The sequence below is a fragment of the Rattus norvegicus genome, chromosome 1 (genome assembly GCF_036323735.1).
Source record: "Rattus norvegicus strain BN/NHsdMcwi chromosome 1, GRCr8, whole genome shotgun sequence".
NCBI classification, from domain to species: Eukaryota; Metazoa; Chordata; class Mammalia; order Rodentia; family Muridae; genus Rattus; species Rattus norvegicus.
The window spans coordinates 219,335,480-219,348,954 of NC_086019.1; the positions used below are offsets into that span (position 1 = coordinate 219,335,480).

At 36.5% G+C, this 13,475-nt stretch overlaps 1 protein-coding gene across 3 annotated transcripts in view; it reads right to left on the minus strand.

Moving 5' to 3' along the window:
- The window catches only part of Zfp91 (zinc finger protein 91), a 37,653-nt gene that overhangs the window by 19,478 nt on the left and 4,700 nt on the right, over positions 1-13,475 (minus strand). For all 3 annotated transcript variants that reach the window (NM_001169120.1, XM_006231127.5, XM_063281006.1), the window contains exon 2: positions 11,598-11,626. In NM_001169120.1, the coding sequence (NP_001162591.1) occupies positions 11,598-11,626 (29 nt within the window). The remainder of the gene's footprint in view (positions 1-11,597; positions 11,627-13,475) is intronic.

The window sequence follows — 13,475 nt, forward strand, 5'->3', positions numbered from 1 at the left end:
AACACAGATCCCCAAAGATAAATATTGAATGCATTCACGTATATGTGGATGGATATTAGCTGTTAAATAAATGATAACCAAGCAACAATAGGTTAGGTCTAGGTGGGTACACTTGGTCTCCCTGGAAGAAATAGATTTTATGGGTGACTGGGAGTGATGTTGGGTCATGAGAACAAGATAAGGTAGGGAAGAGGAGGAAGAGGAGAGATGGGGTTGAGGATAGAAACTCAGGGAGAGACAACTAGAATCGAGGGGCATCTGAGGGGTGGTATGGAAACCCAGTGCAGTGTAAACTTCCTAAAATATATGAAGGTGTTCCTAGTGAAGTCTCCAAAGAATGAAGAAGATGGAATCCCAATTAGCTGTTTCTTATCACCAAAGAAGTTTCCAATCCTGGGACTAAATTACATTTAGCTGCATTATGGGTCAAAGGGGTCCCATAGAAATCCCCCAAATCAACCCACACTGCTGACAAGACAATAGATTGCTCTCCTTAAACTAATAGCAAATCTCCATTGCTGAAAACAACTCCCATAAAACTTACTGAATATGGAGAGGGTGAGCTGGTGTCTGTCTACATGGTGTCCATTTTACTGTCTTTGGTTTGTGAAGGTACTCTGTAGGCTACCAAAAGAGAAATATAAACACCAACCTAGTCACAAAACTACTGATCTACAAACTGTCCTGCCTGTAAAATTATGCTAGGGCAATAGTGGCACAAAGCTTATGGGAGTAATCTGATTTGACTTAAGGTCCACTATGCAAGACGGAAAGCACACCCAATACTGCTTTAGTAACTAAAACCAGAGTCTAAATAGCCCAAAGACCTAAAAACCAAATTAATAATTAAAAAAAAAGTAACAATAAAATGACTCTAATGACATTCTGCTACAATCATGTATCAGTGTCTCACTCAAGCCATCATCAGAGAAACTTCTCGGAGACCCACAGCCAGACATTACACAGAAAGACAGATTCTGGAACACACAGCTTTCTTTAAATGGGATGTTTTCATCAAATTCCTCCTGAGCTCAGGGAACCCCAAGGAAGAATCTGAAGCAGAAGAGTTTAGAGCTAGAGGAGTGGAGAACAACAGGAGAACAAGGCCTTCTAAACCATGCAAAGAAAACTCTTATGAACTCAGAGATTGAAGCAGCAGCACAGGCCTGACACGGATCTGTACCAGGTACTGTGTATATATTATAGCATCCCGTTTAGTATTTTTATGGGAGTTCTGAATGTGTGAATGAGTGGGTCTCTGATTCTTGTGACTTCTCTTGGGGCTTTACTTCTGTTGGTTTGTCTTGCTCAACTTCCATGTGATGGTTTTTGTTTATTCTTATTTTGTTATGTTTGGTTGTTATCTCCTAGAAGCATGTTCTTTTTAAATGAGAGACAGAAAGGGAATGGATTCAGATGGGAGGGCAGGTAGGGAGGAACTGGGAGGAGTGGAGAAGGGAAAATTGTAACCATGATAATACTGTATGAGGAAAGGATCTATTTTCAATAAAAGGAGAAAAATAATTAATTGTGCCTAACTATAGGCCCAGAAACTCAGACCAAATGAAAATAGATACAAACCTTTGAAACAAGGAGCCAAAATAAGTCCTTTCTCTTTGTTATGTTGTTTTCTCTGGCACTTTGACTTAGCAAAGACAAATGACATGTCAAAATGTGAAAACAGGGATTTAATCAAACAAATGCTTATACAGAAATGGTATAGTATCATAATTCACCATGGTCAAAATGTGTAAATAACCCAAATATCTATCAATCGACAAAAACTTGTATATCTGTACTATGAGTTACTTTTGTGCCTACTGTTCAAAATATCTGACAAAAGCAAGGGAGAAAAATTTACAGATTTCTGTCCATTAGGCAGGAAGATAAGGCAATAGATGCACGAGGCAGATTCTCATTGGATAGACAGAAGAAATAGAGATTGCAGCTAGAACCTGGGACAGGTTAAACTTTTGAAGCCTGTTTCCAGTAACCTAATTATACCAGTAGGGTCTCATATAACCCCAAGCCTTCAAGACAGTGGAAGAAACTAGGAACCAAACAAAAACATGATCCTTAAAAGTGTGCTACGCAATACATATAAAAATCATATGTCCTATGATTCTATTTATATGAAATATCCAGAAAAATCTAGACACAAAAGTAGAAATTACCCTTTGGCGTAGGGAATGGAATCAGGGTAGGAGAGAGGAGGAATAACTGCTCTTAGATGGTGTAGTGGTTCTCTTGGGTAATAATGGAAACATCTAAAATTTAGATAAGAATCCATGGTTGTATAATACTTAGTTAATGTTTTAGTGCTTTAAAGAACTGCCATAACCAGGGCAACTCATAAAAGATAGCATTTAATTGGGGCCTGCTGACATTCAGTGGTTTATTTAGTCCAAGCTGTCATGATGGGAAGCATGTGGCATGCAGGCAGACATAGCACTGGAGAGGTAGCTCATTTTTCTGTATCAAAATGGGTAGGCAGCAGGAAGAGAGTCACTGGACCTGGTTTGGGCTTCTGAAACCTCAAAGTCCACCCCAAGTGACATACTTCTTCCAAAAAAGCCACAACTACTCCAACAAGGCAACATATCCTAATTCTTTCAAATAGTGATGTTCCCTATGAGCCTATGGGGGCCATTTTCATTTCAGACTACCATAAATACTGTCAAATAATTGTATGCTCTACATTTTTATTACATAATTATCACTTCACTACACAAAGAGAACAGATTTGACAAGGATACACAGACTATCATAAATAATTATGACCAAACAGAAAAAGATGGTACTAGCAGGAAGCCAGAGTAGCTAAGACAATTTGACAAGAATGGTTAGTGGGACAATGAGATATTGATATTACCGATTAGAATATTTTTCCTAATTCTCTTAAGAATCAAGATGAAGCTAAATAAAGTTCTGGGAATTGCAGCCATTTGGTCACGATGAAGTATAATAGGTGGGGTAACCCAGTATTTGATCCTCTGCTTTTCAGTTTACCTATTTATCCAATTAAAGCTTAGAAAAGTCAAATACAGCTAATATTTGGTTCTTAGTTAAAACAGGCTGTGTTTAGCTGGGTTAGAAGCTAGTGTAAAGGCCTTCTCATATCTTAATTTTGTCTTACCAAGAACTAGCAAACCTCAAATACCTATCTAAGTGCCAGCAATTATTTTTCCATTTCTCTAAATTTAGCTCAAATAAACATGCCAAATAATTGTGTCATATCGTTATAGTCCAAGGAAAGAAAAGCAAGTAACCAATTTCCTCATGTTCACACATAAGTTATGGAGGTCACAATGGAAGAGTACAGAAAAGTCCATCCAAATCCTCCCTATACTATCTGTACCTAACCACAGAACAGGAAGAGTTCACAGTAAACTTCCTTCAGATTTGATAATTTACAAAGAGCCAAGACCAAGATTATCTACATAATGAAGTGACTTAAAGGTGCACATGATATTTATGTATCTAAACAAATAACTTTTTTTGTGAACACAAACCAAGAGAAAATGTGATAGATTTTTCAAACTATGAGAAATTCAATGACCCAGAGTCTTGTCCAGGTGCATTTATTCTCCCCAACTTACACAGGAGGGTTTCATGTAGCCTAGGTTAGTCTGAAACTGGGTATTTGAGGTTGAGGATGACCATGTCTGATCCTTGTATACCCACGTTCTGAGTGCTGAAATTTAGGTGAGCAATACTATAATTTAGGGAGCTGGGAAATGAGCTCTGGAAAATCTTCCAGAATGTAAGGGAAATTACCAACTGAAGTGAAATTTACCATCTCAGGGTAAATGGTTCACTTATTTTAACTATACTATTTATGCATATACATGTTAACATTTAAATTAGACAGTTCTATTTTTCTGTTTATTACTATTCAGTTCATAAACTACCCTATAGAGCATATATAGAAAAGTATAAATTCAATATACTTACACACTTTTTTAGGTGATATTAAAAGCTTAGGATAAAATCACTTTTGACTTTTACAGTAGGTAAATTAGTTTTATTTCTTAAAATAATCAAAAGGCTGGTTTTGCTTTCTCTTTAAGCAGCAGCCTGTATATTTGTGTTCACTTAATGTCCTCTTTACATGACAATTAGCTCAGCTCAGTGTTTAATAGACATCGTTGTACTCTAAAGGATAAATAACAGCTAGATATTAGAACAGCACAAAAGGGTGCATATAAATACCCCAAAGAAAGAAGGCCAGACCAAAAGGACTTAAGACTTGACAGTCATCACATTAAGACGACTCTGGCAGAATTTGGATTTTATCATAACAATTATGGAAAGAATTCAAGTAGGTTAAGTGGCATGACTGGGTTTTCTGCTTCCCCACCCCCTCTTTGTTTCTCTCTATGAAATAGGGTATCATACAGTCCAGTTGGCTTGAATACTCTATGTAGCAGCGGTAGTGCTGGATTACAAGTGTGCTTATCACACCTGACTCCAGATTTGCATGTTTATACAAAAGCAGGGCTTGATTGCACTCTTGGAATCCTAACACTTAGTAGTCCAAGGCAGAAAGATCCTACAAATTTAAGGTCAGCTTAGACTGAGATCTTGTCTCAAAAAAGATTTATTCTAATTGAAACAGTGAGCTAAGTTTGGGGACAGTGTGTGTGTGTAGGGGGGTACGGAGAGGGAAAATGGGCAACAGAAACGATCATATTCCATTGTATATTTTATGAAAAATTACATTTTCAATGCAGAATAAGAAGACTAGCAATGAGATAGGTGATAACGAACAGCTGTGAACCATTAACATTGGAGATGTAAAAAGTCTACAAAGGCAGAGAATTCTAGTGATTTACTATACTGCAACTGTGACATAACTGAGACATTATTATTTCTGTAGTGTACTTTCTCTTTTACAAAGCTACCTCAAGGTTGTCATGTAATGATGCTTATCTAGCCGCCATCTACAAGCAAGAGAAGAGAACCTATAACTAGGCAACAGCTGCTATATATGCCAGATGGCCCTTTCCAAAGTTATCTGATTTCACAAATGCCCAATGAGTCCCAAAGACAATTACTCATCCATCTCAGAAAAATATCAAATCATTTATTTTTAAGAAACTAAATTTAGTGTGGTTTCTTATGTAAAGCAATACAACAATTTTAAATTTCCTTACATCTCAGTGCCTTCACTTTTAAATGAAAGGTTAGGGGAAAGGAGGTCTAAAATCACATCTAATTCATTTGATACACTCTTCAAATTCCAAGAGGAGAGATGGAATTAAAAAGGTTTTAGAGTGTTCAGGGGACTTGTTAAAGAGGATACATATGTATTTTGTTAAGCTTGCTTTTTAAACCACTCCAGAAAGGTTCATTAATTGGAGTTACAATGCCATTTCTCAAAATCAGAGTGTAGGGGAAGAATGAAAAGAACATGTTTTTCAAAGAAGTTTGACATTGGTCTGGTTGGGTACAGGCCTAAAATCCCAGCACCTGGGAGACTGAGATGGGAGGATTTTGTTTTATTTTTAGGCCAGTCGGAAAAAAAAAAACAGAAAAGAGATTTTTATCTCCAAAAAGTTTTGATCATAGAGATCCTATGTGTTTTTATTATTTAGGAGAAATAAAGCAAAGTTCTCCCCACCCAGTTAGCAAGATATGTAAGACTTTCTATTTAAAGACAATGAACTGATTTTCGGAAAGCCATATCCACATCACTCTTTTTTTTTTTTTTTTTTTTTTTTTTTTTAATTAGGACAAGGCCTAAAACTAGTGACAGTTGGGTTCAAACCAACATTTTCCTGCCTGCTGGTATTACTGTATGCCACTAGGCTTGCATCAAACTTCTATTTTCAAAAGCTTCCTGCTCCACATTATCCGTGAGAGAAAATAAAGACCAATTCATTCACACACTTTTACTTTGCATTTTGTAGTTGAGGGAAAAAAAGAAAAGGAACAGCAATGAATCCTGTTTTTAAGATACAAGTAAAAACAATGTAAGAGCATACAGTACTTAAGAGTACCTAGTAATTGTCCTTGTATGCTAAATAAAAGACTGGAATCTAGTAGTTTCTAGGCAGCTTTAGGACAGTAAACATTAAATATTAAGGTGTGATTAAACACTTGAAACTTTTTGCTTCACCGGCAAGAAGTCCGGGCTAAATTGGCTAACCACTAATAACCAGTGATTAAATCAACCATACCCACTCAGTGAAGCTTCCAGACAATCTCAGAAAGCCTGGACTCATTAAAAAGGTTCCTGGAAGGTTGTCCATTAAGCCAGAAAGGGTATGGATGCTCTTTACCTTTTCATCTCATACTCTTGCCCTATGCATCTATATCCTTTCTACTTCCTTTATATTCTGTTTCTCCAAGTTCTACCAGTCACTCTAGAATATTTGTTGGCCCAATGAAGAGAACGGTGTTGGTGGAAAGCACTAGCAGAAAAACCAGGGACTTGAGATTAGCAATGGAAGTGGTGAACAATTCTGTGGGAGCAACTTGTGAAATGGGATATTAGTCCCAGGTAGGTGATACTGGAACTGGGTATCAAACTGAGGTCACCTAGAACAGTGGCTCTAAACCTGTGGGTCTTGACATCTCACCCCTCTCAACTCCCCCACCCCAGTCAAATGATCCTTTCATAGGGGTTGCTTATCAGATAGCTTGCATGTCAGACATCTACACTAGAATTCATAACAGTAGCAAAATTACTGTTAATAAAATAGCAACAAGAATACTTTCATGGTTGAGAGGTCACCACAGTATGAAGAACTGTATTAAATAGTTGCCTTATGCGGAAGGTTGAGTACCAATGAATTAGAGGAACCACAGTTAGTGTCTTATATAGAAAAGACCAGTTGCTTGGCATGTGGAAAGAGCAAATCTCTACAAACTGGTGCTATTTGTTCTGATTTGAGAATTTAAGATAAACAGTTAGTGCTACATTTTAATGAGAAATTTGAAGAAAATTAAGAAACCTGAGAAATTAATTCTCAGTATTAGTATGCCTGTGTTGTAGTGTTCAGTTGCTGGCCTGAACATCAACCTAGATCAGTTGAAGGACTTTAAGTCTTAAGTTCTGGGAAGAAATTCAATGTCAAGACTGTGTTAGAAACCCCAAGTTTCCAGCCTACAGTTTAAAAACTCTAAAACCAACGTCTACTGAATTTCTACTTGGCTGGTTGACCCTGAATTTCTCAAAACTCATTTTTAACTGGCAAGTAACTCTATTTAGTGGTGTAGTAAATGTTATAAAAGTAATTTAACCTTGTCTCAGCACCTATTTCAAATACATAATTAGCTAACTGAGGCAAGGCTCATTCAACCATCAATTTCCACACCTTATCCTGACTCCCCAAAATAGGGCTACTCTGTGTAGCTCTGGCTGTACTGGAACTCACTCTGAGCAACAGACTGGCCTTGAACTCAGCTTCACCTACTTCTGCCTCCTAAGATCTGGGATTAAAGGTATATGAACCACCACTGCTTGGCAATTTTTAATAGCACATCCAAAATGCCTTAAGAGTGTAGCCATGAATAAAATCTCCAGAGATGTCTCTCTCTGTAAGGCCTGCAGCCCCATAAACTTCCAGGTTACTTCTACCATTTGCTGCTTCTATTCTCCGTGACTGCTAACAGTGTGGGACCTTTATCTGAGCCAGTACTAATGCGTGAGTAGTAAAAACTTTCCCAATTGTGGTTTTCTGCAGTAGAAGGAAGCAAATATACTCTGCGAGGAATAAATGCAGGTGCCTCCTCTATTGCTGCTCTTTTGTCCTCGCATTTGGCAATTGCCAACCTAGCTTCAGAAACCTGGAAGTTACATTCAGAACACACACAAAGTGTGGTTTGTATTTATAACATAACACTTCAACTTAGCAAATTAACATAATTGCCAGTTCACTGATTTACCATTTTTGTGTGAGCACTTAAAATGACTTTAGCAATCTTGAAACATCCATTACATTGTTACTGTGTGCTGAAGTACAGTACAAGAAAACACTGAAATGCACTTTGCAGTGCAAACAAAACTTGTACCTTATCATCAACAGTTCCTCTCCCCTAACATCTTGGCCTCTGGTAACCATTCTTTGACTACTTCTATAACAGAGTAATTTACAACTCACAGTAACATTAAAGTCCACAGCATTTGTCTTTCTAGGGCTAATTTCCCTTAATGTTCTCTAGTTCCATCTGCAAGTGATAGCTTCCTTTTTGTTAAGGGCTATGGGGTATTAAATTTACATTATGTTGTTCTCCTTTGCTGAAGACAAGGTGTGTAGCTCATGCTGGCCTGGGATTTTGAGGAAGTTCTTCTAAGACATCTGAGTGTTTGCATTTACAAGTATAAGCCACATGCGCACCTAGAAACACTAAACAACAAAACCCTCATGGTTATAAATACTGATAACACACAATGAAATGATCAACTCAAACTACTGCCAAAAAGAATGATTAAGTGTAAGGATCTAGAAAAGACCCCTCAAAAGACTAACAGTAGAGGAAAACAGACCAACCAAGAAACAACAAATTGTTGCACTCTAAGTTACCAAGTTTGGGATGAACTGGTGACTTTTTTGTCACATTCCTTCAAGTTTCTTTTTCTGATTCTTGGAATGTAAATTACTGTGTAATTTTTGGGTGGCAAGGTTCTTATTGTTACTATTTATATAGCAATAGATAATACAGTAAAGAAAACAAGGTTTAGAAAGTGTTAAAAAGGCAGTTATGAACAGAGTCATATATACATCACATCGACAAATAAACAAGTAGATGGATTATCAGAATTGAGGACCAATGAAGCCAGCAGTGAGCAGAAGTCAAGTTTCCTCTTTTAAGCTGTGCAGACATTAGACTAATGAAGACATAGAGGAGGTGAGATTTTGAAAATACCCAAAGCTGGAATGAAGTTTTCATACTTCTCCAACAGCATAGTAACCCATTACGCTAGCAATTCCTGGTTAAAATACTCAAGCAAAAATCCTCTCTATGAGTAGTCCAAAGTGTTATTCAAGAAAACTCTTTTCAGCTCTGATAGAAGTCAACTTCTTAAAACAAACAAACACACACACACACACAAAAAAACCTCTTTTGTAAAAACTACTGTAATACACATTTTCCCTGGGTACTAAGATCTCCAAAGTGATTGCAGAATAAGGAACAGACCTTCCACAGATCTTAATACTTTCCAAATAGTTAAAAAGAACCTTGCTAGACAAAACAAACAAACAACAAACAACAAAAACAAAACCCTAAAAATACCTATCATGTTTATAGATAATACTTTTACCTGGTATTTGAAATATTAGCTTTGCATGCCAAGAATCAGAGAAAAGAAACTTGAGAAAGAAACTTGGCAAAAGTCAAATTCAAGTTACTGGTTCCTAATCACACTGCCATTCTTTCAAACATAAAAACCAAAGTTTTAGATGTGATTTAAACAATTGCAGAGCATATTTTATAAAAAGAAAAACTTCGTTTAAGTAACAGAAATATAAAATGTCCAGTGAGAATGGCTAAGATCAGAAACTCAGGGGACAACAGATGCTGGCGAGGATGTGGAAGAAGAGGAACACTCCTCCATTGTTGGTGGGATTGCAAACTGGTACAACCATTCTGGAAATCAGTCTGGAGGATCCTCAGAAAATTGGACATTGAACTGCCTGAGGATCCAGCTATACCTCTCTTGGGCATATACCCAAAAGATGCCCCAACATATAAAAAAGACACGTGCTCCACTATGTTCATTGCAGCCTTATTTATAATAGCCAGAAGCTGGAAAGAACCCAGATGCCCTTCAACAGAGGAATGGATACAGAAAATATGGTACATCTACACAATGGAATATTACTCAGCTATCAAAAACAATGAGTTTATGAAATTCGTAGGCAAATGGTTGGAACTGGAAAACATCATCCTGAGTGAGCTAACCCAATCACAGAAAGACATACATGGTATGCACTCATTGATAGGTGGCTATTAGCCCAAATGCTTGAATTACCCTAGATGCCTAGAACAAATGAAACTCAAGACGGATGATCAAAATGTGAATGCTTCACTCCTTCTTTAAAAGGGGAACAAGAATACCCTTGGCAGGGAAGAGAGAGGCAAAGATTAAAACAGAGACTGAAGGAACACCCATTCAGAGTCTGCCCCACATGTGGCCCATACATATACAGCCACCCAATTAGACAAGATGGATGAAGCAAAGAAGTGCAGACCGACAGGAGCCGGATGTAGATCGCTCCTGAGAGACACAGCCAGAATACAGAAATACAGAGGCGAATGCCAGCAGCAAACCACTGAACTGAGAACAGGACCCCCGTTGAAGGAATCAGAGAAAGAACTGGAAGAGCTTGAAGGGGCTCGAGACCCCATATGTACAACAATGCCAAGCAACCAGAGCTTCCAGGGACTAAGCCACTACCCAAAGACTATACATGGACTGACCCTGGACTCTGACCTCATAGGTAGCAATGAATATCCTAGTAAGAGCACCAGTGGAAGGGGAAGCCCTGGGTCCTGCTAAGACTGAACCCCCAGTGAACTAGACTGGTGGGGGGAGGGCGGCAATGGGGGGAGGGTTGGGAGGGGAACACCCATAAGGAAGGGGAGGGGGGAGGGGGATGTTTGCCTGGAAACCGGGAAAGGGAATAACACTCGAAATGTATATAAGAAATACACAAGTTAATAAAAAGACATTTATTTTAAAATAGTTTTTTGGCACACCTATAATTTAATATTTAGTAAAGATGAAGGGCAAATTAACACTGAAATAGATATTTGCATCCCTAGATAGATATATGTGTTTCTGCTTAAAGTGTTAAATCTTGGCTAAATAGTTCACTAAGCATTTTTAATATTTTTCAGAGTTGATGGATGTTTTTATTTTATAATTGGCCTCTTTGCATAAACACATAATACAAAATAGTGTTTAGGGCTATTATAGAAACCATGGGAAATTTTGCTACAACCAAAATTAATTGAATGATTTTTTTTGAAACTCAAATCAATGGCTCAAACAGCAATTTTTAAAGTAAAAAATTATAATACAAATGCAATCTAATTGTATACTAATTTGACACATGCTGGGGAATGCTGATAAGAAATTATTATAAGTCTTTGTTTTCCACCATTAAACCATTATATTTCTGTACAAGAAGAAAACTGTATAATAAAACACTGAAATTCAAAAAAAAAATATAAAATGTCATATATATTTATGTATAAACATTACATGCACTCAGGCATTAAATTTATTCATCAAACTAAAATCTTAGCACACTTTTTGCCCTCTTCCAACTACTAGTCTACCAGTTATCAAGATTTGGCTACACTTTACTATTATATATAATTTTTGTTACTTCTTAACAATGGCTAGCTTTAAAAATTAGCGTGCCCTTTAAATTATAGCCCATTATTGATTTTCTAAATTCAAAGACAATGTATTATTCAAATCCGCTTGCTGTCCTCTAAATATATTCTAATTTCTCCAGTAGGCCTACTAACATAAAGTCCACTTTGAATGGAACAACACTGAATAATCAGACTTAAGTGTAGTGCTTTTCCTGTTAAGACTACAAAACAAGCAATGAGACACACAAGAGAAATCTTACCTTTATCAGTTGTTATTTTTTCTATACACCTGAAAGAAAAAAAAGTCAAGTATTAAATGAATAATTTTGTACATTTCCTTAAGGTACAAGTATTTATTTTAGATTCATCTTTAGAATAATATAGAAAGCTAGATGCTTCTAGCTTTCTATAATATGTTGTTCAAAGCAAAGTCTAACTTTCAGTAGTGGTAGAAATACCATCTATACTATTCCATGTGGCTGCTGATCACTTGAAAAAGCTACTATAACCAAACTCAAGTTTATGTCAATTAATGTAAATTTAGAGTGGTCACCATAATCAATAGCACACAAACAGAACTTCTGAAATAGTTGTTTTTAATTATTTTTAAAAAAAAAACAAGGAAAATGCTGCTAATTTTATTTAAAGTGGTTATGAAAGAAAATGAATGCCCTTATCTTATATATGTACTTGTAAAAAAGACTGCAATGACAACATCCGAGACATGCTACGAAGTAAGTACAGCCAGGATGGTAAAATGTCAGTAACTCTCACTGATAAAGTGAGGTTTTGTTACACCACTTCCTTTACTTTGTATTTATTGAACAATCTTCCTAAGAAAAATTTAATGAATTTTAAGGGACCCCAAAATTGAGCAACAAATCCAATAAAAATTTCTAAAGGCAATATACACATATCTGAAGTATTACTTATACTTTACAAATTAAATACAAGTAAAAAGCTCAAAGTTATAAGCCTTAAAAAAAAAAAAAAGTGATCCCTACAACTTTTAATTTGGCATTGTTTCTATCACCTGAAACTGGTAGGTACAATATTATGAATTCCATATCCCTTCCCCAAACTCAGAAGTAAACTTGCTTCCTATTTTAATCATAAAGATAGCACATAGTACCTAGCAGCAGAAAGACTGCAAATAAACTTAACATAATTAAAAGATGTTTTGTAAGAAAAGCTGTGATTTTTGCCTCAATTTAAAAAGCTTAAGTAGTATGACGGCTTTATTCTGTTACAAACTTCCCAACTGACCCAAGCAATTGTGAACCACCTTTACTTTAGTAATTGGACCACTAAAAACACACCTGATGGATGCCTGAAATGTTTTTGAAATCTTTCAATGTTTCTACCATCATCCCGACTGCCCTAGGATCCCAACCACTTAGGATTCCAGTGCTGTGCAACTGAAGCCTTCTAGAAACAAAGAGCTGTGTTTGTCAATTCAGAATATTCATCACCTCATCCATACTTCCCCACAACCCTTCAAGGGAAACACAGCAAGAAAATGCCACCTACAGGTTCATTACTATTTTACTTTTGATATAAACAACCTGAAAGAACCCTGAACTCCATATATCAGAGAACAAAACAACACTTTTCTTCATGTGTCACTCAAATGAACCTAAAGACTTCTAAAAATATTCAATTCTCAGTTTAAAAAGGCTTTTCCAATAGCTACATTTTAAGTCTTACTTATTGAAGAGTTTTAAAATCTGGAATGCAGATATTTAATTCTGTACGACAGAATAAAGTGGAATAAAGATATTTTGCCTCCTATCCTAGTCTTAATTTGATTTTGCTGCTTGCACATGGATATTTTAATTTATCAAAAACCAGAAAAGCCAAGCATGGTGGTACATGTCTTTAATCTTGGGAGGCGGAGGACAACTGACAGATCTGTCACTTGGGAGGCCAGTTTGGTATACATACAAAATTCCAGGCAAGGGCTACATAGTGAGACCCTGTCTTCAAAGAAATAAATACAGGAACAGAAAACTCAAACCAAACAAAGGAACCAAAAGAGAAAAACAAAAAACATAAGAAATAAGCCAAAGGGGAAAAAATTACATCCTCAACCTTCAAACTATTATACTATCCCATTTCTTGAAGCATATCCTCAAGAA